Consider the following 26,637-nt stretch of genomic DNA (forward strand, 5'->3'; position numbering starts at 1 on the left):
TGTAATCAAAGGTTGTCAGGCTGCCATGTGAAATCAGATGAAGCAAACCATGGTTTGTTGTTGGGTTAACCACTGGGTTGATTGCACAAAGCAAAGGTTGTTTAGGCAAAGTGGAAGGGGCTCACATGGGATGTGTATCCTGACAGGTGTTAGGCTAAATAAACCATGTGAATGTACCAAGTGTGTGAAGATGAAGTGTTTGTGGCACTCCCTCCCATCTTCAGCATTTTTTAAAAAACTTTTAAACAAAGCTAGAAACACTCCTGGCCTCCATGAAAATAATGGACATCACATGTAAAATGCATTACTGAAAAGGAAGTATGCTTAGAACAACTCAGTATGTTAAGTAAAAGAAAATAAAAGAGAGAGAGAGAGAGAGATAAATCTATCAATATAGACAGATTGGGTCAATCTATTTAATATTTTAATGATTTTTACATACGTTAAATGTTACAACAGAGAGCTCCATCCTGCCACACATTAACAGGTTTATTTCTTTGCAAAGTTCTCCAGATCATTTTAGATAGTAAACTATCAAGCAACCACACTTCTCCCACAGTGTCCTTCTTTGAATCTAGCACTAGTGGTCCAAGGCTGGGGCAGGCAACATTAAGTTTCAGCTTCTATTCAGCTTACCAAGGTATTTTGCCTCAATTAGCTTTTTCTTCTTTCTCTCAGGAATAGCTTAGGCTTAGAACCTGCATTCAGTGTGGCCTAACAGAGCTGGGGTTCATTTAGAAGAACCAGAACATAAATACAGGTGGCCTGAAAGGTTGCAAGTTATTTAGCTGCATTAAATATTAATAGAATTTAATTTTTATAATTTTAAACAATGGCCTAGAGCTTGTCAATTATGCCAGTGCCTTTGTAATCATTGACCAGAACACTAGAAGGTGGGAATGAGTTTACCGCTTCGCAAGCAATTGGATAGAATACAGCCAGCATGCTTTTATCCTCATCCACAGGGTAAGAATATTCCGTGAAGAGCCTGGAATTCTCCTTTGCAGCATATGCTCTTTAAGCTCGCCTTTGACAGTAGCCCTGAAGGCTGTCCCTGGCTCAACCCAATAGAGTGGAACATTTGTGCCAGAAGCTTGATTTGGCAATGGCTGTTTATCTGTTTTAATGGAAGTCCATAAAAAAGGAGAATCTATTTCAGCTCCTGCTATTGACACAAGGGTTGGTGGTGGGGAACTGCAGGTGCTTCACATTGCTGAAGCATAAGCTTTCTAGTAGGAAGAATCAGTATATCATCCTTTTCTAACCAAGAGTACAGCCTCAAGCAGATAGTGAGCACCGTTCTTGACAATGGCCAAACTCAAGCCTTGTAACTGTCAAACTGAGTGAGGGCCACCATACATCTACTGTGGCTTCCCAGGTGCCCAATAACTTGGGCTTCTGCAGTCCTGAGGACACAGTAAAACTAGAAGGTAAATCAAGTCCCTGAGGGATTGCCAAGGTAGGCCACATTTGGTGAGTCAGACCTGCCCATAGCTATAGAACAAGCACTGGATCAAGAATCTGTAGACTTCAAAGCAGGCTTGCTATGGCTTCCAAATTGGAAGAATGATTAAATAGCAAGTTGCCCATGAGAACTGTAACTCTTGTAACCCACCCAAGGTCACCAAGACCTTTGGTAGCCGGGTATATGAGTGCTTCTCTTGCAGGTTAAAAATTCCCTCTGTTTCCTTTAAATGTAAATTTGGAATGGACAAATGGAAACTTACGATGGATGCATATAACCACTTGTAAAGTTGATAAAACAACTTTACCTGCTGGGTACTGTCTTATTGCAGGGATAATTACTACATTTTATTTTCAGAAATCTGTGATACCAGAGGAGTGGAAAGATTCTTCTCTGAACTTGGCAGAAGAATACAATGAGCAGATGGCAACAATCCATTGCATCCTATGGATCATTACTATGGATACCTTGTCAGAACATTTAGGCAGAACATTTTTGCTGACCAAAACAGTGTGTGAATCCCAGAGTAAGCCAAGTGGCAGTCCAATTTCCTTAACTTTTATGATGGCTCTGTTTGGTATAATCCTATGCAGGAAATTAGTTCTATTGGTGTTCAGATATGCTTTTAACTCCCTTGTGTGTTTAGGATTGTGGCCTTAGTTATTGAATTAAGAAGGCTTCACCAGGAGGCTAGGAGAACATGATTTGGCTAATGCTGGAGTAGCTCATAGATTTCATTAAAGACCCTTAACTTTTCCCTTGACAATTCAAACACCATACGAAAATTAACTGCTGGTCAGGTCAACTCCTCTTAGTTTTATGCTCCATGGTCAGGCAAGGATGAGACCCTGACTGCAAATATCTTGTCTTCCTCCTTCCCATTTTTCCTGGTCAAATATAATTTAAATGCTCACTTTCTAGGTCAGAGAATGAGGCAGTTGAAGCATATTAACTGTTAACTTTAATTATGTGAACAGTCCTAGGTGATATCTGACAAAGGCCCTTGAACATATCTTTCTGAACTGAGAATCTAGCCTGAAAAAAAAGATGGCCTAGTATGTTTGAGAAAATAAAATGAAGAGGGGAGGGGAGGACAGGGGATTATATCAGACATACATTTTAAAATTTCATTCTCAGCAACATTCAGGTACCAGTTGTACTCCACAACCTCAAGAGACTTAAAGACCTTGCAATGCGAAATAAAGAAACAAAGCCCCAGCGCAACAAAACAAAACAAGAACCCATGAAGCGACTGTGTAATATGGTAAAAATGGAGTGCAGTGCTACTACAGAATGCAATAAAAATGTCATTGTCAAGGAGTCAGATGCACCTCTCGACATAATCTCCGAAATGTTTCATCTGAAACATAGGCAAAGCAATAAAAAGAGGATATATGTTTATCATTTTAAGCATAACAATGTGAGTTAAGAGCTTAAGAATACAAAAAGTACTTGGAATGAATAGTGCTACCCTTTTTCTTCCTCCTAAGTAGGCATAAAAATATTTTCATTTCCTTCTTCTCTGTCTTCGTCTTCTTTCCCCTCCCCCAATATCATTAATATCAACAAAGTCCATTCATTTCATGTTACCGTTTACAATTTTAATGCACACACACACGCGCACAAATAAAAGATACCTACTGCAATAGAAAGTTGCTTCATTACCTTGGTTTGCTACATTTGCAAATGTAAACAGAGCGAGGCAGAGCCAGCGCTGAATCTTATGCATGATGGAATATCTTTGTTGCATACGTACACTGTAGAAAATAATTATTCAATATGTCAGGCACCATTATTTGAAATGTAATACATTAATATTTACTAGAAAAATAAGTTTTTTTCCTATTTGTTCTCCCAACTTCTTAAATGAAATAAGTTAATCTGACAGTGCATCCAGTAGCTTGTAATATCTCTTGTATATCCCTTTGTTAAAAAATAATTAAAAAAGAAGATCAAAACTACTGGCTGGGCAAATGATTTGAAGTCCATCCTTTGTAGATCCTTGTAGCATCTATGGAGGCTTGTCTTAACAGCACCTTGAACCAAGATTGAATATATAGTTATTTAGCCCTATTTCCCTGAGCAGTTATGCTGAGGAGCTTTCCCTTCATGGAACAGTTTTTACAAAAGCTTTTCATCCCCTCCTTTAAAGTGTGTGTGTGTGTGTGTGTGTGTTTGTGTTTGTGTGTGTAAAGAACGGCCATGAAGGCAAATGCTAGCGAAAGCTGGCATTAAGACTAGTGAAGAGATTGACCACTGCATATAAATATCCAAAGGACTTTTGGGGAAATCAGTCATGCAGTCTACCCTGAAGCAAAATTTAGAAAAACAGCTAATGCAAAACCTTAATACTATGCATACCAAGTTCATAAAATAGCTTCCATATAAGAAACAAATTGTCAGACAGCATACTTTTCTATAAAATGGTTCTTCCTAAATCTATATTTTGGCCCAGGCATGTTACTCACGCTCTCCTGAGATATAGTTTGCAATCTCAAGGCTCACTTTGCTCTGGAATTGAAAGGGAGACCAAAACAGTCTCCATTCTAAAGGGCCTTCCCACATCATCCAAAGCTTATGAGGCAGGCTGGAAAGGAGTACGTCTTTTCTGCAAAATATCTATTTTTATTTTCTATGATCCAAGTCATCTTTCCTGAGGTTTGTTTCTCTTAATTTGCTTTCAGATCAAGAGGGAAGGAACAGAATGCTGTGGCCTTCATGATCTTGGCTACTCACAATGATCGTTCCTAAATCTAGAGACCTGTCCAACATATTGTTGCTAGCTGAAAGACTTGGGAGCACTGCTGTAGACTGCAAGCTGTAGCAATCCACTAGTAGCTACCTACTGGTTTATCGTGAGAGGTATCCGGAGAAAACTACGGCTCCAGATTGCAGAAGTGATGATGCAGTCAGATGGTCTAATAAGGCCAAAATGAACCCCGTGGAAAAAAAATACTACTAGACTTCTGGACATCAGTTTATTTAACAAGTCCATTTCACTATACAGTGTGCATATGTTACTGTACACCTGCTTACTTTAGCATTATACATCTTTGCATTCTAGCCAACTATGTTTTTCGTACAAGAACAAAAGCATGAGTTGTCTGGTTGTTGTTGTTGTTTTTTTTTTCAAAGAAACTTGCCCTGATAGAGTATCTTTTGTATAGTTTTGCTGGGACAAGTCCCAAGTGATGATCCCTTAACCCTGGCCCCACCCCCCGTTCCAGCTGCCATCCATTTTGCTTTACCTTCTTGGGAACTTACTTTTTTGTTTATAAGAAGATAAAAGAAGGAAGAGAAAAGAATGAAGGATTGTATACTGGATAAGGCATGCTTGCTATATGAAGTGCTTAATAAGACATTACAAGCTATTGAATTCCCATCAAGGAAACCTATTTCTGTTTAATTGTGCTAAGTGCTAAGGTTTATTTTATTTTATTTTACTCTTTAGATTTGCCATTCGTTTCCGCTTGTGCACTGTTCCTATGTAGGCCCCTCTGGATGTGAGTTGTGAAGTCATACTTGTCCGTGCAAAAATGTTGGCATATGCTGCACTGAAAAGGTCCACTGTCACCATGGCAACTCATATGCAAGGCATACATCACTTCATCCAGAAAGACAATGCCACAGTGCACACACTTGGTTGACAGTTCATCTTGAGTACTTCGGTCAACTTTCTCTGTTTTAACTACATTCAAGGGACCTTCGTTTTTTACATTTGGCGGTGCCTTAGCTTTCTCCTTGGAGGCACCATTTGCAGTTGGCCCAGGTCTGGAATGCTTTATCGCCAAATCTAGAGGAATGTCATTGTCGGATCCGACAGCTGAAAAATGAGGAGGCAGATTAAAGGTGGGATAAGGCACATAGTTTTGGCAAGGATTTGGTAGGCCAGGCACATGACTCAAGTAGTGTGGATTCCCAGGAACGGACAGCTTATATTTACTCCAGAATCTCAGCCAATCAGCTTCACTTTGAAAGTCATTGTGTACAAATGGAAGCCCAAAGAGTGGGTACTGGTACTTTTCTATGGGGCTTCCAGGCGGCGAATAGTTCGGGTGCTTAGCAGGTCTCATATATTTCTCTATTGGACTGCCTCTCTCTGAGCTTCCTTTTCCTTCTGATATGGAGGAACTATTGCCTGGGTCTCCAGTACTTTCCTGAGGACTTTTAATCTGAATGTGCAAAGGTTGCATCCTTTTATGAATATCCAGAGTTTGGCTGACCAATATTGACTGCGGAGCAGAATGGCTTTTAGTCAATGAACCCTGGGCTTCATATTTACTCAGGCTGGGAAGCTGGATTTCTCTCTGGTGACCTTCTGTTAAATGATCCTCTGACCTCCTATCTAACGGGCTGCCGTTGACTTGTTCCTCGCCGCTCCCTCTTTGCTGTTTGTTTAGCTGCTCAGCCTGAAGTGCCTCCGGGTTAAGGCGCTTTCTCGTCCGTCTCCTAATGATCTGCTCACCATTGTTCTGCTTAATGATGTTTAAAGGCCTGGGAGTCTGCATATAAAACACAATAACATCATAAATAAAAGAGCAATACTAAACAAAGCTTTGAAGAACTGTTTGTACAAACTCTAAATAAGAAGTCCCATCTGGCCTTTCTAGGGGGATGGTTTTAAGAATGGCTTTTCTAAAAACAAGAGGTTGCAAGGTCAAAATGCACTAGAAATTGACTCCTTGATTTCAAATAATAAAAAGCAGATCATGAGTTATTTTAGCTGGTATCTGACTACCGGAGTAAATGTGCATCCATCTTCTAAGATGCATGATACCTTAAGATATCTTGAGCACACATTGCTCATAATAACTTCCACACTGAACAAGGATGCTCAAAATTTCAAGCTTTTAAGAGTGCAATCCTATGCATGTTTAGATAGATAAAAGCTGTGAAATTCCTGCTGGCTGGAACATGCTGGGAATTGCAAGACTTCTTTCTGTCTAAATGTGCCTTGGATTCCTGGTTGGTAGGAACCCTGAAACTACTTCACATTTTGGATGCCACAGGAAACAATGGGTAAGAAACCTAGGTTGATTTCAGTATGAAAGGAGGAGGAAAGAGGTAGAGGGGAAAATGTACAGACATGCCTCTTAATTTCAGATTAATAAACTATAGTTTACTAGACTGGGATAGGCACATTAGAACTGATTTTCTTTCTCCTCTTCCTTTTCTTGCTGAAACCCACTTGGAAATCCTGGCCTACTAGTTGAAGATCTATGGAACTAGGAGTGTGACCCATCAGTTACATATATTAGCAAACTGAAATGAACATCAAAGTAGCTAGTGTGAAAACCATCACCTTTATAGAACTATCTATTTACTTGATGTGTCTCCTTCCTCTATCCTCTTTCCTGCCTTTCCCCTCCAAACTTTAATCTTTTGCATCATTAATTGCAATTTAGCTATAGCTTCTGCATGCTAAATGCCAATTCTATTAAAACCCTAAATCAGAAGAAATACTCATTATGATGTAGATGTTTAATAAGAAGTGAAACTTTTTACCTCATCACAACCCCAGTGGTTGAAACAGTCTCCTCAGTGAGGCAAGTGCAAGTGTATAACATGAAAAAATATGATTATTACCTTAGGTCCCAAACTTCAAGCATGTGTGTTGAATGCTAGGGCCGTTTTTATCAGAGATACTTAAAATTTATTGTATGTTTCCCCCCTTGAGACATGAAAGAGTTGTTCATGATCAACTGTGAAACTTTCAGCAAAAGCAACCAAGAGACTTGTGGCACCTTGGAGACTAACAAATTTATTCAGGCATAAGCTTCCATGGAACATAACACACTTCATCAGATGAAGCTGACGAAGTGAACTATAACTTATGCCAGAATAAATGTACTAGCCTTTAAGCCTTACGAAGGGTAGCCATGTTGCTTTTTGCTCCATTTCCATATTTACTGTCTGGACAGTGTGGATAGTTCTTCATTCTTAAAAGCCAACAGAATGCAGTGGGCAGATGCTTCTTTGGCCAACTCTTTACTCCCATCCAGCATAAACACTCACATGTGACTTTCATAAAGAATCAATACACATGCAGTTTGGATCTTCCAGCAAAAAATCAAATAAGCACTGGCTGTCTCATGGGGTTATGAGGCATGGTCACTGGTTGCAAGGAATGCAAATCTTTATGACCTTACCTAGTTTGAGAAAGAGGGAAACAAACACAGGCCAGCTCAGTTGTAGGCTGCATCTATATCAGCCACAGAATGCGGTAGGAGTAAGATGGCAAAAAGTCCTATGCCACTTAAAACTGCAAGTGAGAAGGTTCACGTTTATCCTCATTCCCATAAAGAAGTCTTAACATTTACAAAACTAGAAGATCAGGCCTGCTGGACTCATTTCGTATTTCCAGTAAGTATGAATGTAGGGTAGCATTCATAAATGGTATTCTGCATCCATAATCTGGCGCAGTCTATTTCACAACCTAGAACTCTGCTGACACATTCTGCTGCATGCACAGACTGGGTCTTAACATCCACATTTCCAAGGGTATGCTCTGAAAATGTGTTATTTTCCTTTATGCAGCTAATGAGCTTCCTTATCTTTGTAATAGATACTATATGAAAATTCAGATCAACTGTTCAGCTGTAATAGTCCTTGTCAAGAACGTATTTTCTTTTTGCGCCCTAGATGCATACCTAATTCTATCTGCCTAGGCTGAAATTACATGTAGTATTATAACGGCCTATATGTCTGTTATCTCAGGATGCCTCTGGACCTCGATACTAGAGTGAGACTCAGTTGGATTGAATGATCTCAGCTGTGTTCCTGTGGGAATGTCTGTAGAGTCTGAGAATGCTGCTACAGTTGGCCTACATGTGACTAATATCCTCCTTCAGTTGTCGGGGATTTGAGCATAAAAATGGAGTTGCTTCATCTTCACTGCAGTTTGCAATTCCTTGGTCCTGAATCAGGCCCTCCTATTGAAAGCTTCAGTATCAGACACTCTGTGCCCATGTAGAGCAGTTGCTGGTAGTGCGGGTGGAATAAAACACCGTGGCTCATTTGGAACTGCAACTGTTTTTATTAAGGTAGTTCTTGTGAAGGGAGGGGATGCCCTTTTGGTAAGTAGGCAGGGACTCAGTGACAATTCTTGTTCTTTCTAAGTGGTGCTTCAGTTCTACATGGTGTCCACAATGATCTATGGGATATAGTAATATAGCTGCCATCTGGAAATCTGTTGAGACAGAGCTAAAGCCAACGCTTACTCTGCATGCTAGTGCCATCAGCAGCAATGGAAAGATGGAGCCTCTGCACCACTGACCATCTCTAGCTCTATTTAATCTCCGCTCTATGTGCATACAGATGAAGGGGATGCTGAAGTACATGCATACTGGGGAAGGGAAGAGAAGGGAAGCCCTGAAATTATGAGCAAGATCTCAGTGAAGGGGCAGCAACCATGCATATGGTCCTCCCAATGGCTAACCCAATTTCCACCAACAGGGAAACAACTGAAAAGTGGAACATGTTGAAACTGAGCAGACACAAAGTCCTCCAAGAAGTCAAACAGGTAATTCCTGAACTTATGCTGCCCTTTGACATAATTTAATGGCTATTGGAAAAAGAAGTCACAGCTGAAGCTATTAAAAGGGGGCATGGTGAATATATAAATATGTAAATTCACATGACTGATATGAATTCATTTGTACCCTATTTGAAAAAGTGAAAAGCCCTGTCTCTGTTCATTATATACTAATTTATAGTCATATGAAACCTTTGCATTTAGGAATCAAAATTTGTCTGTGCATGGCTGTTTAAAGCTTTACCAAAAACAGCCTTCAATAATACGAAAAAAAGAGTAAATTTCTTTAAATGCCTATACTTTACTTCAGTCCGATCTCTTTGTCACAGCCTAGCAAGGTTATGGTTTAATTATATCTTTGGCCTTTGATGGGGCAAAGTTAAATTAAAGTCATTAACATCAGTACACATCAAATCACTGTTCACTACCATGCTCCACTACTGCTAAAAAGGTGTTATCTTAGCTCTACACTAATGAAATAGAAGGTTCTACATCTTATTACCTATTAGCAATGTTGCCAGCATGTATCTGTAAGGATTTATTCCTATGTTTTATGAGATGCTATGGGTTTTTTTAAAAAATATCTTTCAAATAAAAGTATTCTTGTCACTATAAAGTATTCATTATTTAATAGTCAGCATAAAAACTATAAAAGCACAAAATGAATTGAAAGTGAAAACGTATGACTCTTTGTCGAGGAGATATGGGGATTACCATGGGGTAAGGGAAGGGTTGGCAAAGCCACGTTCTGCTTGTTCAGTCAGTAGGCGTTTCACTGAATCCAGCTCCAAAGTATGAAAAATGGTGTTGTTAACTCCTCTGCCAGATGATAAGGGATGGTAACCTTTATCTTGCTTCCAGCACTTCTCTCCAGCTGAATCAAGGAAAGAGGAAGCTTTGCATCGAGGCTTCCCAACTCAGTGTGCACAGATGCTCTGGCATCCTCAGGAAATGCTCTATTTCCTTCCCCATTATTATTATTATTATTATTATTATTATTATTATTATTACTACTACTACTACTACTACTACTACTACTACTACTACTACTAATGTCATGGGAAATATTAGGAAGCACTTCTTTTTCTTCCTCTTGTAGCCTTGTTCTTTCTCTCCTTCTTCCTCTCCGATATACAACTTCCCCCTCTCTCCCAGCTTCTGGCTTTGCTGTTTCTCTCCTGTCCAAGCCTCTCATTCGTCTTGAAATTTCCTTCTGCCTCCCAGCCTCACCATGTTTCTCCCCAAAATCAATTTAGCTCACTTTTGACTAGCCAGGCCCCTTTGGGATCCATTTTGTGGTGGTCGCCAAAGCAGCTTCTCAAATTCCCAATTATACCCAGGGGTCCAAAGAGGTCAGGGACCCCTGCCTTAATGACTTTACATGTGAGATTCCAACAAGAGATCAGAGGGAACTGCAAAGAAATAGCTGCCTTTTTCCTGCATGCCAGCAGAAGATCTAAGAGGCAACACCCAGGGCTTGGCAAGGTGGCAGTCCTAACCTGCATATTAAGCCTTCATAGGCCAGTGGAACATTCAAAAGAGATATCCCTGTGAAACTGCAGAATTACAATGCATTAAGAACATCACCTTGTATTTCTGTAAGAGTAAATCCAGTGGGGGGGGGGGCAATGCAAATCAAATAGATTTTCTTGACTTAGCCCCATAGATTCTCTTCTATCAACCCCATACCAGCACGAACCTGATCTGATGCAAGTTGAGCCAGCATGAAGACTTCTCTTTCTAAATGGACCATGATTTGTGTGACTGTTTTTTGTCCATCCCTCTTACTGAGAATTTGTGCAAAACTTGGGCTTCCACCCTGCAAGTTCCATAAATCTAGACAACTGTGGAAATTATCTGCATAAAATTGTGCAAACTGTGCAGCTGAGTCCCATAGTTTGCAAAAATCTGAAACGAAACGCCAGAAGATGCAAGGTGGCCAAAATTCAAGTGCATATATATATATATGCAGTGAGTGGAGGATGTTTTCATGCTTCTGATCTTAAACATGACAATAAAAACAGAAATTAGTCATATCTAACTGGCTCCGATTTGCACATTTGCAGAAATTCTGTGAAAGCAGCAAAGAAAAACCAAGTGGGTTTGCTTTTAACTGTCAGGTCAGAAATGTGTCATGGAACTCTAACAGAATGTGTTTTCTAGTGTTGGCTGTGGTTTGGATAGGAAAAAATATTCAATCATGTTAGTGTTTAACCATGGGAGGTGGTTGAGGCCCCATTGGTGAAGGTGTTCAAGGATAGGCTGGACATGCATGTGGTTGGCATGTCATGAGTAGAACCGGTTGGAGCCAGGGGTCAGACTAGATGGCCTGAGAGACCTCTTCTGACTAGCTCTATGTTCTATGTTTCTATTTAGGGCAGCAACCTCTTCTTTTCTGGTGCACTCCTCATTTCTCACTTATACAGCACAGAGGTGCCAAACAGTCTTCATCATACTGGGAATAGCTGTACCTATTGAATTTGCCTTCTACGGAAAGGTAAAAATTTCATTTGCTTGTTTTTCATGAGAATGTACCAAAATCTCCAATGTTCATCTTTGGAAGAGAAAGTACTTGAGATTTAAAATAATTCAAATGCAGGAGAATTGTTCATTTCACTCAACTCTAGCTGGGGATGCTCAGGATTGTAGTCTAACATATTTGAGGGTACAAGGTTTGGGACTGCTGGCATGGACTTGCCAGTCGTGGCCCCCAGGGATTGGTCAGTGCTCAGTGCTAGAACACATGCTCTGTATGTGTGAGATCCCAGGACCAATGTCTTGTGTCTCCAAGAAGGGTTGCCTGCATCTCTGGAAGTCTCTACCAGACAGTGTTTATAAGTCCCTATGATCTCAGACAGGGGTCTCCTACCCAGAAATGCCAGGGACTGCATGTGTGACCTTGTTTGTGTAAGCATTTGCTGTGCCATTGAGCTACAGGCATCCTCTTGAAGCAACTTAACAAGTTCTGCACAACAAGTTTCTGTAAACTTCTTGGGCAGGAGGAAGAAGCAGTTCCATTTTTTTTAAAATTCTGTATCAAAGTAAGTAATGCCTCATTGGCAATCTCCAACATGGGCTCCTTTCCATGGTGTATCAGCCTCCTCCATAATGAATCACATCTGATTCCAAAGTAACTACACTGAGAGAAGCAAAGCTAGGAAATTAACCTCAGATGCCCAACTTCAGCCGAACTGCCTAAAACCTTCCCGCATAAAACAAGTAAGTTCTTCCTACCGAGTGAAGCTTCTGGTAGAGACCACACGCGTTGCATACATATCCTCCATTTGCATTCTTTCGCCAGAGAGAGGTCTTTGTGGTCAGGCAATTGGCACAAAAAACACCCGAGCCTCTACGTCTCTGAAACAGGGGAAGGGGGGAACACAAGGTCAAAGGTTAGTCACATGATCAGTGGAGTTAGGACAAATCAACACAGGAGTTTTGTCTCTAGGCTGGCAACAACTGATAGTATAAAAGCACATTGCCCATAATGAGGTCAGGTTCAATTGTGCTTAATAGGCACCACTGATTTTCATTACAATTTACCCTACAGTGATGGATGAGGTGTGCAAAACACCACTGGTTCTCTCCTACCCATGCACAACCCCCCAGAAACAGCTTTAACTTTTTGAACTTTAGAACTTGTGCCTTTTAATAACAAGGCACCGAACTCTGAATTTCAATATTCTGCTTTGACAAGAAATGATTTCTGCTGATCTTGTCACCTGCCTATTGCAATTTTTAATCATATTATTTAAAAGTGTGGTTATTGACAGAAAATCTTTACAACTTTCTCATTAAATCCCATTTGTGTACTGCCTCATTCCAAATCCTGTAAGACAGTGTCTACTTAACTAACAGTATATACAACAGTGACTTACAGGCTAACCTAATTCTGCACTCCACATACACTGTTTTCTATTCCCCATAGTAGATCATGGCTGAATTTCAGCAGTAAAAAGGTATGGCATTGCTAATTGCACTACCGTCAAAGCTGAGATGAAACCTGGCATCACTGTCTCATCAATGAATATATTTTAGTTAGGGTAACTAAAGGTATAGCTCTTCCAAATGCAAAATGAGCAGTAACCAGGCAGGTGGCTGAACTCTACAGCTTCACTAATAGCCCATCTTGTTCAGCAACAGCAACACCAATGATGAGAGAAGCTTGTTAAATTCCTCCTGTGGCAAAATGATATCATGGAACTGTTCATTTCAATAAGGAGAGTGAGAAAAAAGCTGCATTTGAGGGTACAAAGTGCTAGCAACGACGACACCGCTATCTTGCTCTGCCCCCATTTTTCCCTGTAAAAGCAACACAAGAATCCAATCTGTTACAACACTGGAGTTTAAAATAACTTTTATTAAAAATTCTCCATCCTGCACAAGTGTGGATGAATAACAGTTTCAGTAAAAGATTAAACTGATTTTGTTCTAAATTAAAAAATTACTAGCCCTGTAAATCAAAATTTCAAGGTTTCGTCAAATTTAAGTAATTTATTTAACTTTGCTCCATACTGTAGGAAAGGGGGTACTGGTGCCAAGAAAGTACAATGGTTATAATTGTACTCTGATACATTTCAAATGGAAAGCTTTTTGCAGACATAATTTTGGCTTGGAGTGTGGAACACTTTTTTGGCATGGAAAGGGCATTTGATTCATCGGGTGTTTCACAATGTATCACTAAAAAGACCTGGTGATCAGCCAGTTCCCTATAGGGTAATTTTTCCATCCAGATGCAAGTGCTATCAGAGGCCCTCGTCAGCTAAACTAATTATGATCTTGCATTTGCTGATGCCTGCTCACTCTAACGTTCGACATCCCCCATTAATCATCAATACGAGGAAAATGAATGAAACACAGAGAAACGAGGGCTGGTAACCTACACGACCATAAAAATCTAAAATGAGTGCAATAATTTAACAAGATTGGGGAAATGTTTTTCCGCGAGCACCAAAGTCAGACTAACAATTGCCCTTTTAAACCAAGAACACAATTTCATTAGTGTAGCAGGTTGTGTTACTTTAAGTTGAGGTAATAAAATCAAGAATGTCAGCAGAATAATCTCTTGCTCCCACCCCTCCAACCCAACACCATTAAATCAGAATAATAATCACACCTCACTGTCTCATGTAAATCACAATATAATAGGACTGATCCTTATGCAGCAGACTTCATACTGTTTTTAAGTTTGGATATGCAGCATATATTGTTTAATCGGTGTGTGTGTCTGCACACAGCATTAAAAGCATAAGGCAAGTTACACTGCTAGAAGGTAAAACACATGCTCACTGTGAATTCCAGGGAATACGTGTGCATAATCAGCATGTAAAGCTTTTTTTAAAGGATTGGCTAACTTATCCTTGAAAGAGTTTGACTGATTTACCAAATACTCTCATTGGAGATCAATAAACTTTTAATTTAATAAGTTGACCATGCAAAGCGTTTGATTAAATGGAAACTGTTTTACATGCTGATCATTTGGATCTGATTGAAGAATGTCTCTGCTTTCTTCCAGATTTTCTTGGAGATGATGAGCACTTGCAGTGGCATGCTGAACAGGGTGTGGTCTTAGCATGAGTCTTTCCATGCTTGGTGTGATGATTATTTTTTTTTTTTTTTTTTTTTCAGTTAAGGCCAAGGAATGATTTTGAGCAAAAGACTTGTGGTAGAGTAAACTGCTCTGGAGTTACAGTTCGCAGGGACTGGGCTGTATACTATGGAGATGTAATAAATAAAACCCCATACAATTCAAATACCAGCCTGTACTTGAAGTTCTTCTTGGCCCTAACCAAAGGAAATGCTTCTGACTAGTATAAACAGAGAAGGTAGTTCTTAAAAAATAACTTTCTTGCTATGGAGCACATAGGCAAGTTCATAATGCTTATCAATGCACCCAAAATTTTAAAGACGATTTAACTACATTAGGCATTGCGATTCCATCAGATACATGTGAGGGGGTGTCTCAGTGTTCAAGATAGACTAAACAGCTGTGCAAAAGTTTGCCAAATCGATTGAGTTAGATTGACAGGTACCAGACTAAGGACTTTGGGAAAGATACCTGCTAAATCACTACAGCTAAATCTCTATTTCCAAAGTAAAGTATCCAGTGGTATCATTTTGTGAACACAAATGATACTGTGCTACTGGAATCCATGTTCTGAACTATGCACAAAGAGAGAATCTGAATCTTCCTCTTGTAGAGCCATTTTCAGGTGAGCAGACCAGGTGAACTAACACACATACTGCCAGTGCAATGTACAAAAAACCAGAAAGATTTGGCAGAGCTCCACTAGTGCTGTCTAAGCTTGCAGGGTGACACCACTGGAAACAACGCAGTGGGTTGTACTGAACAGCATTGTTCCGCTGATGGAAGCAACTCCATCTTTGGAACCATGAGTGGACAGTTGCTCCCCGCAGTCTTCTGTGTGCCTTCATAATCTGCTATAGGGGCTGGGAAACCCCCTGGAGCAGATTTTCTGGGGACAATAAGGTCTGCAGTGTGGAAGACAGATGGGAAGATTCCAGTATCCCAGGAGTTAGCCACTGGTGCAACACTGGACTTTTTTTTTTTATTATTATTTGTAACTTGGGGTCATGGGCCCGAGAGAGAGAGAGAGAGAGAGAGAGACAGAGAGAGACAGAGAACAAGAATAAGCTCACATCTGTTGAAATATGTATTCCAAGACTTGATGGGATATGATTACTCACATAACTGGAAATATGCTCACTAGATTATCTGAAAGATTATAAGTGGCAGGGAGGGGGGGGTAAGACAGAGAAAATAATCGTGAAATGTTGGTCTCTGACAAGAAAGGAAATAAGCTCTGAATTGATGGAAAAATCTGAATATCCTGTTCTGACAGGGAATGAAGTGATATGGAAATGATTAACTTTGCCCAGTTAGGACTACAGGAAAGATGCAAAGTATTTAATAGGTGCCAGTGAATGTGTAAGCTCTATGTATTGGGAATCCACACACTGGTAAGCAAAATCATTCAGGAAATATATTATCCATTGAGGAATCAGTAATACCCTTATAAGCTATTCCTTCTATTGCTGAGTGGCTATTTCATAAGAAGGGTGATCCTGGGTCAAACCAAGGACCATCTGCTCCAGTGTTCTGCTCACACATCAGCCCACCAGCTGTCCATGAAAATGCACAGCTGTCCATGGGAAACCCACAAACAGGACAGAAGTACCCATGTTCCTTAGCAGGCAGTGCCTCTAAGGTAACGTATACCCAACAGCATATAGGTAACATATAGCCAACAAGATGAATAGCCAGAAATCGCCTTAACTTGCATGATTTTTCCAATGGCCATCCTTTTATAGCCATCCAAATTACTGGCCGACATTAGTGTCATGTGGTAGTGAATTCCACAGTCTAATTCTGCCTGTGTGAAGGGGACTTCTTTGCATATGCACTAAAACTCCCACCATATATTTCAAATAAAGTCAAAGAGCACAAGGGCATTCTACTTCTAGATGGTCAACATGATGGTGCCACTAATGCAGCTTCCTTGATTGCAATGAACGTATCTCTAGCTTGTAATGCTCTGCTTTATGATGGCGTGAATGGCACTCCAAACGCTCTTCTGGCAGGATAGGCAGAGTGGCGCAACTCCTAGGGGCTTGCAGCTGGGTTTTGCCTGCAAGTACTTGCAGAACAAAATCAGGGGTTTTGTAGGGATCGGTGTCATCACAATCATAGCCTAGCCTTGCCACAGCAGCACAAACCTTTGTGGTGCCTGCCTACAGCCTGTATCTATACGCTGACCACGGCCTGCTCCTGCCTTTGTCTTCTCCTCTGGTCCTCCCACATCTTGCCAGCATTTGACACGTGTTTGTTCCTCACTTTGCTTCTGGCCCTACCGCACCTTGTCAAGACCTTCAATCCCCTCATTTTCCCCTATTCTTGGTCATAGATGACGACCTCCTTACATCCTGGAGCTGACATCTCTGTCTTGAACTATGAAAAGAAATTACGTGTGTTTGTGCATGCATTTGTGTGTTATGGAAAGAAGTGGTATGCATGGACAGAATTGGTGCCCAAAGCTAGCAACTATGTTAACCCACTTGCAAAATTTTGTTGATGTCAAACCCTTGCTCTTGCAGAACCTGATACGAATTGCTATGGAATGATGCGAACCCACAAGACACTTGCTTTTCAAAAGCATACTGTTGACAGAGTTCTTGATGATGGTTGTGAGAGCCATGGATGCATTATTTTACACTAATTGGTAGTTATTGGCTACACCATTTTATTAGATGTTGAATATCTTCCCTATTTTTGTTCATTATCTTGCAAAGTGTGATTACTTCCATTAAGTTCTCAAATACTCTCTTGCTTCTAGGTATTGTTGTTTGCAGCAGGGGGAGAGAGGTAGATTGCCAAGCAGCTTTCTAGCATTGCTGGTTCTGATAGCAATGATTCCCAGCAGGCAATATAATAAGGCATATGTGACTGGTATGCGGTACTGTGCTGGTTCTAGGTTTGGGGGGTCCTGGGGCATGATGTCTTCAGTGGCCGGTTCATGCATGGGCTGTCTTGTCTTCACACTATTTTATTCCTGCCCATTAGGGGTGTGTGTGTCTTTCTCACTGCCCACTTATTCATATAGGCCAGATGAATGGGTAGCCACAGATCTGGGAAGGAGCTGACTCAACAGGCAACAGGGGTGGACAGTGGACTAAGATATGCCATTGCCCAGTGCTGGGCTTGATATATTAGCACCAGGAGCAGAGCAGAAGTCTCAGGATGCAGGAAAACTCATAATTGTAAATCAAACTGGGGGCATTCAACTATCACAAGTGTGTCTCGACTCTCAAAAGTCATTCTCTTCCTAGCACCGATTTCAGCACAATGTTTCTGAAACCCTGCATAACCCCAGGCAGTCTTCCCAATCACACAGCATGGTGGTAAAATGACAAAAATATACAAGCCTGACAAGCCTCTGGCCAAGTTTACTTCCCCTCGCCATCTCCAGCAAAATACAACTATAGTTAACAGAGTACCACTCTCATTCACTAGAAGTTTGTGTTCTGTTTAATTCAGCCCTGTTTTAGCCTAGCACTAACAGAATCTCTCAGCAGAACTTCTGAACTTGTCTGATGCAGGGAATCGTTGAACAAAGATGAAGCGATCTGAATTCTCATCAATGCCACTTGCTACTAATTGGAGTTATCCATGTAAATTTCCTGTACGTGCTTGGGAAAATGAGTCCAAAGGGTCTATAACTGAAACTACGTTTCTGCTAAGTCGCTCTTTAATTATGTGGATCCTTATAGCCAGTACATTATAATAACACTGCCTGAAGGGACCACTACAGTTAAGGGTCTGTCAGTATTTCCATTTTAGTTCCTAGGTTGGGTGTTTAATATATCAGTTGTCTCAAATCACATTGGGCTGAAATCTGGCACACAAATTGGTCAGCACAGATGTGAGGATTTTTTTAAAAAATTAAGACTGTATTTAAATCAGTTCAGCTGTTTATAATTTGGAAGAAGGCCAAACATGAAAAATTTCTCAGGTTTGTGGATTATTCCCCTTCTCCAAATGTTGAACCGCAGCAGCTAAGTTTCCAGGAAAATACCAAATGTATCTAGCAGGAAAGCTTCCTGATACATGAATTTAAGGGAAAAGAAGGCTTAGGGAGAATTAAAAGAAAAGTATTTAATCTTTGGGCATGTTCCACAAACCACACCTTCCAAAAGTTTTCTGTGAATATGAAGTACACTGAAGCTGTGTACTGTGAAATAGGGACACAGGAGCCTGCCTTATCCTGTGTAAGACTGCCTGTGCCTCTGTCCCACCGGTATGACAGAGCAGCTCTTCAGGATTTCAAGCAGGAATCTCTCCTGTTCTCCCTGGAGATGTGAGGAATTAATTCCAGGACCTTTGGCGTGCAAAGATGGCGCTCTGCTACTGGGCCATAGCCTGTCTCAGAAGGCAGCATTCCTTGAAATGCATAAATTATGCACAACTTATATAACAACCCTTGATTCTGGAAAACAGATGCACATTTTTAATCCATGCTTTACTGAGCTTTGTTTTTAGTCCACATCAACAAAACAAAGGAACACCACCCCACCAGCGATGCTAGTGGGCAGCTTCTGAACAAATTGAATAAATAAATTAAATAAATTAAAACAAAGCAACAAAGAACCCCCTGCCGGCCTACCCTAGGAGAAGCCCAGTTCAGCAATCCACATAATGCAGCCAGCTCCTGCATGGCTGCTGAGAACAGGCCCTGTTTCTGTGGGTGGACTTCTGGGAATGGATCCCTCTTTCTAAAGTGTGCAGACTGAAACTTTGCTCACAAGCATAGAGCATGAGGAGATCACTGCAGGCTGGGGCTGTGCTCCAGGCTATGCCGATGGATTCATCACTAGATGCCCATCCTAGAGTTTGTTCTACAGAAAAGATGCATGTTTGAGAGCAGCTGTGCTCACGTTATTCATGTATTTATTTGATTTCTATATTGCCCAACAGCCAAAGCTGTCTGGGAGGTTTATAACAAATGTAGGCTTCTACATAGGAGGAGACTCTGCTAATGCATGGATGTCTGAAGCAGTGCCAGCACTTTGCCCAAAGTGGGCAGAGGGGCTAGGAACAGCACCCTGTCCTGCAGTCACTCTGGGATGGCCTATTCAATGAAAGGATATTTTGTTTGTTTATTCTGATGTGTATATATCACCTTATTCTCATAGATTCTGGTGGTTTGCAAGAGATTAAAACCAACAATAATTCAAATTCAAACCAAAGACAGCATAAAACTAATCTGGGAAGGACTGTCAGAAAAAATATGTCTTTAATGTTCTCTTGGAAATAGCAAACTCTCCTTCCAGGTCACGCCATAGTTTAGGGGCAATCTCTGAAAAAGTCTTCTGGATAGTTGACATTAATCTTGCAGAAGTCCATATCCAGAAGATCTTAGCAGACAAAGTGGAAAATATGGACAAAGGCATTCCTGAATGTATTTTGGACCTGGGCCATGAAGGGCCTTAAAGGTAATTAACACATAAAGGAGACTTCTACTTACATGACATGATTATACCTGAAATACCCAGTCATCTCTGCTATCCTTATATTTATAGTCCTTCATTTAAAATAGCTTGGTGTTAATTATCTCCATTCTAAACCATGTGTATTCAACGGGTTTGCTTCCGTTTACTACAATCTGCTCCACCTGCATTCTAAAGGCCAACATTATTAATTGGCCTTGATGAGTGTGCATCCTCCCAAAGACTTGATTTGGTGCTCTTCTTCCCACCATACAAGTTGCCACCCTATGTAAGTACAGATCCATCAGATCACAGCAGAAAGGGCAAGCTCAATGTGATCATGGAAAGCAGGTCTGGGTCCTATCCAGCACCACCATGGTGATGGTCCGTGAGAGTTGCAGTCCAACAACATCTGGAGGACCCCAGGTTGCTCACCCCTGGGGTGAAAAACATAAGAGCATAAGAAAAGCCATGCTGGATCAGACCAAAGGTCCATCTAGTCCAGCACTCCATACACACAGTGGCGAACAAGCTCCCCACAGGATCCCTTAGGCAGGATGGATGCAAGACCATCCCCTGTCAAGCTTCTCAGTATATGCAGGCATGCCACCTCTGGTAAATAGCCACTGACAGTCTCCTTTCTCCTCCCATCCCTTTTTAAAGCCATTCAGATTGGTGGCCATCACCATTTCCCATGGCAGTGAATTCCACAGTTAACATTGTATGAACACTCACACACACACTTTTATGTGTCCTAAATCTCCCACTTATCAGCTTCGTGAGATGGCCCTGGGTTCAAATGTTATGGGAGAGGGAGAAAAATGTCTTCCTTCCCACTTTCTCCGCACTATGCATTATTTTAAACACCTCTATCCTCTTTCCCTTTACTTGCTTTTTCTGAAAGTGGAACAGACCCAGATGTTCAAGCTGCTCCTCACAGGGGAGCTGCTCCAACCCCCCCATAATTTTTCTTGCCCTTCTCTGTACATTTTCCAACTCAAATCACCACAGGCTGCATCCACTACTTAGTTTTGGTATAAACCCCTAGTACCTATGTCCTATTGCACATGCTGTTTTCTTGCTTTCCCGGGTATGTGTTGTTTCCCCTGTGCCAACACACAGAGCACAAGCTCCTTGGGACAGGAACCTGTCCTCTTGTACTATGATAAACAGCCAAGCAGACTTGTGGTACTCTACAAACAACAGATGCAAATAATAGAAATAGGTATATGGACATACAGTTTCTGACCAATAACCAGCTTTTATTGGCTTGAGCTGAAACCAAAGGATGTTTTTTGTTCGGACTTTTGCCAGTGTTGCAATGAGCCTGTAGGCCCTTTTCTGCCACTTCTAGCAATCACTATGAAAGAGGCAGAGGTGTTTATCAATTGGAGGGTTTGCCTTGCTGCAAAAAGGCTTTCATTACTCTCACTTCCCCAAGAACAGCAGGCAAGAGGCTAATCCAGAAAAGAATGCCCTCACTCTGCATTAGCTATGTTGGACATCAGTGACATAACAAGCACAGGTCAATTCTGACTTCTGAGGTGGCATCCAGTCATGATCACTGTCTAGGCCATCACTTGACTAGGAACTAGTAACAAAGGAGAAAGAAACCCTAAGCAAAGGGGAAGGGTGGTGGAATAAGAGCAAATCAGAAACACATCCGGGGAACAATGGGTGCAAAGAGGAATGAAGAAAGATGTACATTTTCAGGATAACATCTCAGTCCAATGAATGGTTACATGCCTGTAATATCCACAGAAGTTAAAGACACTGACATTAAAATAAATGTGTTTATTTACTTTCAGTGGTAGCACTGTTGACCCCAAAGGGCCTACAGTATGCTAGTCAGAGTGGCAACAGCATACATAAAATACGTGTTTAGCACCAACAGTGTGATCAGAGCTGTATAAAATGCAAAACAAACACAGCCTGTTACCGGGATTGTGGTTTTAACACCAGCAGGCAAAGTGATCACTTAGTGACTGTGATCTTGCACGGATGGAAGTGGCAAAGTGTCGACCAGCAGAAAAATGAGGAAAGTTGAATCTGCGGTCATTCATCAGTGTCATTCTGGGCACTGAAGAGCAACACAAAAGGAAGTGTGGAATCGGGATATAAGACCCTGCAGACAAATGAGAACTACTGATGCACCGTCCTGCACATAAGTACAGTGTGGGAACAATGGTTTGTAATAGTAGCCCGGAGAGCTTCCTTCAGGAGGATCTCCCAGTTCCATAATGGGCTTTGTCCTTTCCCTTATTGACATTCAAACTGCCAGCTCAGGTTCCAGCGCTCCCTTGCATCTCTCCTTGTGTGCTTCAACTGGGCTCTGAATTTTCTTCAACGGATATCTAGGCTGCAGCAGGTAGTTGCTAATTAACTGGATTTTTAACAATATTTTCTTTACTACGAAGGCAAGAGACTTGACTTTTGTTATTTCTCGCTACTCTTGTTATGTCTACAGAGTTTGCAAAGCCAATTAAGTAAGCAATCAAAACTGTGTAACTCTATTAAGTATTGTGCAGCCCAATCCTATATCTATTTCTACAAAATTATTGAACTTACTGCCTGGAGCACATGGGATTACAAATATCCAGAAATGTTTTAAAAATATGTATTTCGCTAATTTAGACTATAGGGTTTTCCAAGTTGTTGCAAAGTTAAGAAGGGAAGAACAACACACACAAACTGGCAGGGTTACAAACCAGTGACAGGATTTAGGAAATAAAATAACACATTCACTGGCACATTTTGAGTTGCATTTAGATAATACATTATGGAAATTAACTTTTCTCTCACCATTTATCATTTAGTAATCATTTAGAAGCTTTTCAAAAATGGGTCTATAACATATATAGCATAATATAACATACTATTTAAATGACTCCAAGTTATTACCTCATTAACACAGACAAGAAAACTACAAAGATGTATGAACTGTTTATTGTCTTTTGCAATCAATTATTATTCTTTATTATTCTTGGCAAACACAGACTTAATTACTAAATCTGTCCCCAAGAATATCCCCAATACTTATTATCTGAAGAACTGAATAACAGTGAAGACGATATTCACAGTTAAAAAGATTTGTCCCATGACCTGGAAAGAAGGTGTAAGCTAAGAATAAGTATGTGAATTTTTGAGATGAAGGAAACTTGATGGAACTATATGCCATGCTGACTGGGCTGATGGAATTATAATCCAAAGCTGGGTTCCCTATTCCTGGTATAGACCAGTATTAGAAACATAGTGAGTCAGAGGGGGCCTCCTGGGCCATCTAGTCTGACCCCTGGCTCCAGCTGGTCCACTCATGACATGGCTACCATGTACATATCCAGCCAGTCCTTGAACACCCTCACCAATGGGGCTTCAACCACCTCTCCTGGAAGCCTATTCCATACCCTCGGGGTTCTAACTGTCAGGAAGTACTTCTTGGCATCCAAATTGAACCTTGGTTCCCTGAGCTTTGATGTATAAGATGGAAGTTCCGCAAACTGTTGCCATCTAGAGAATTTCTGTTCAGGTCCCACTGCCACCTAGCATTGTCCTTTTCCAGAACGTTCCATTTCATTCTCCCTCCTAACTGGCTTTCCAATGCCTTAACTACTTTTAGTCAGAATGCCACACCCCTCAGTCTTCACTGAGCTGTTTTAGGGTTCATTCCTTCTTTCTTTCCTTCTTCCCCCTCACCCCAGTTTTTTTGGGCTTCTGCAAAACTTGGGTCCCACTGAACCCTTCCCTTTGTGTGCACATGGCATCATTCTGGGTACATAAGCTTCCTCAGGCAGTGTGCATGCTGGCTAGAGATAGTGAGCACTGTAGTCAAAAATGTTTATACAATGCCCCACTGAAGCTGTGTAGGACTTTACATTATTTGCATTTCACTTGTTAATCAAAACAATCTACATATGCATAAAATAAAATGATGGTACTAATAATATCATACTGGCAAGAGAACAGCTGAAAATAAAGCAGCACTGTAAATACTCAAGACTCTCTAAAAGTTCACATTATACCAGAGCTTTAAGAGCAGGACACTTAATGGTGCCAGGAAGTGCCTGACATGAGGGTTAGGTTCACTCTTAGCAGTCCTCTTCACTACAAAACCTTCTTCCGTGTGGGAGTATGTTTTCTGCTCATCTGGGTCTTATCAGCAAACAACATACATCTGTGGCTGAAAAGGGCATGGACTGAAAGCTAAGAAAACAGGGGATGTCTCGGTCTGTTTAATGCCTGGATAGGAGGCACCCTGGGGACCTGATAGAAGCTTCCTTGAGTTCCATTAGAGCACAAAGCTGGGGTGCAACTGTAATCAGTGGTGATGCAGTCAACAAAAGCAGCAAGCCTCCATTTCCATTGGCAAGATACACTGTGAGAAATCCCATGCTCTGCGCATGAGAAACCCAGGGCAGGCATCCCAGCAGTTTCCTGAGGGTGTCACAGCTCATGCCAGTCATGGGATGGAGACCTTCATGTTTGGTCCAGAACTTGTAAGGTGAATAATGAAACCAGCACCAATTCTTTATCCTCGGACTCAATCCCTAGACCTTGTTTTGCTGCTTAGACAGCATGAAAAGGAGGGTTGGTTTAATTTTCTCTCCATGGGGCACACCAAGTGTTCTAGAGAGGGGATGGGAAAAGGGCCTCCAGCAATTAGGGTAGCCATAGACACGCCACCAAAATGTGTCCCTGAAAAAGAGGCATAACTTTTGCTTATGCTAATTCATATGTATCAATGCAAACTCAGAGCTTATCACAACAGTTTAAATAGGAGCAGACCACATCATAGTGGGAAGGCTGCAGACAGGTGACCCGTGCACCTGCCCAGTCTGCTATTGCCCAGGTGCTCACGGCAGATGAGCAGCTTCAAGTCCCTGCTGCTTTCCTTCCTTTATCTGTAAAATGGGCTTAGATTGGATAGCCTTTCAAATAAGACAGCTTTCCCCAGTCTGATTCCTTCCAGTGTTTTGCACGCCCACTCCCAGAATTCCTGGCCATCGGCCATGCTGACTAAGGCTTGGAGAAGCTGAAGTTAAAAACATAGGGAGAGTAACAAGTTGGGGAAGGCTGGAAGGCTGTTTATCTTCAATAGATGACTGTTCTCCCCAAAGCAGAGCACCCTACCAGTTTTTTTCCCTAAAAGAATCCTAAGTTCAGTGCATAAACAAAAGACAAAGGACTGATTTAGCATTGAAGATTCCAGCTGTCAGGACATTTGGATGCTGAACCAAGGACATCTGGTCCAGGCTTGAGACTGTATGTGATCCTCGCAATTGCATGTGTTCAGGCCTCATTCCTGAAGCAGGGAAAGAAGTGAGCAGGAGTGTTCAACACCAGCTTTTATCACTGGTGGACAGCATGAGCCAACAGGATTGAGCAGACCCAGCATATGGCTTTCTGTCCTTAAACCATCCATGGAGAACACCAGGTTGGGAAGGCTGCTGCATAACGTCCATAAACTATCCTTTATGCCTCCTGCACTTTCAGACTCTGAAAAGTACATGTTTTGGTGAACTGTTGCAACTGAGCTACTTTAATGTGGAAATATCTATTTATTATTGAAGCAAAGTTCAGACCCCTAAGCAAAGCTGCCCATAGTATTCCAAGAGATCACTGCAAACTAGCACCAAAAATTATCTCTGCATATCCCCAAAGTGATTCTTACTGTTGGAAGAACTTTGCCAACTAAATTTGCACACACACAGAAACTATGTGGTACATTCCAGGGCCAAGACATGGGCAGCCATGCTAAGTCTTCATTCCCTTGAGACAACTTGATAAATGAACCCTGAAGCCAATCACATATTCTTCTGCACTAACCCTAACTTTATCAACTCAACTGAACCACTAATTCTACTATAGGATGGGGTACAGTGTTGTGCTAGCAGGAAGGATGGCTGGCAGAAAGGATCATGCAGCACTGGAAACTTGCTGAAGCAACTGCTTCTGGCATGGCACAAGTCATCAGAGCATCAGAGCAGAGTGCCACCAACCTGTCCCGTTCAGACGTGGTTGTTTCTGCTAGCCAGCATTTCTCCTGGCTTAATATGCTTGCTGAAGGCAGCACTGGATACTGTCCACAGTCTGACATTGATCCAGGCCAAGCATTTTGAAAAGCTATTGTTGCAGCAATTGAAAGCATTAAGCACAACATTTCTTTCACTTTACAGAATGTTTCCATTGCAGAAATGAAGGGTTCAAAACATAACTTCATCAGAACTGCTGTTATTACAAACCACAACAGTGGTGATCCTAGATTTCTATCAGCCCTTTTAAAATCAAGTTTGTGATCATGTGGATGCTTTTCTTTAAAAGAATACTGAACTGCATTATAGGATGAATGCATGCTCCTCTTCACTATTCAGATGCAACAATAATTTTCATAAATGATAATTATAATTTCTGCTGTTTTAGGACCATTGTACATGAAGGTGATCTGTTCAGAATTATGGACCTTCTGCCATGGGAAATAAAACCCTTTTTGTGTAATCTTCCAGAACATCTATAACAGCCCTGAAATGTCCATGCTCATTGTTTAGTTTTTCATTTCTTCACGCAGTCACTCAACAAGTGAAAAGGAAATAAATGTTGGGTACTAGGCACTGCTGCAGAATTCTGATGGGGTGAAAAT

At 41.2% G+C, this 26,637-nt stretch overlaps 1 protein-coding gene across 7 annotated transcripts in view; it reads right to left on the reverse strand.

Annotated features, from left to right (window-relative positions):
* Positions 1–396: 396 nt before the first annotated feature.
* TRPS1 (transcriptional repressor GATA binding 1) overlaps positions 397–26,637 on the reverse strand; it is a 271,467-nt gene continuing 245,226 nt past the window's right edge. For all 7 annotated transcript variants that reach the window (XM_044421802.1, XM_044421804.1, XM_044421803.1 and 4 more), the window contains 2 exons: positions 12,234–12,356; positions 397–5,967 (listed from right to left, as the gene is read on the reverse strand). In XM_044421802.1, the coding sequence (XP_044277737.1) occupies positions 4,906–5,967; positions 12,234–12,356 (1,185 nt within the window). In that variant the 3' untranslated portion in view covers positions 397–4,905. The remainder of the gene's footprint in view (positions 5,968–12,233; positions 12,357–26,637) is intronic.

This window comes from Varanus komodoensis, unplaced genomic scaffold, assembly GCF_004798865.1.
Source record: "Varanus komodoensis strain SLA01 unplaced genomic scaffold, ASM479886v1 scaffold12, whole genome shotgun sequence".
NCBI lineage: Eukaryota > Metazoa > Chordata > Lepidosauria > Squamata > Varanidae > Varanus > Varanus komodoensis.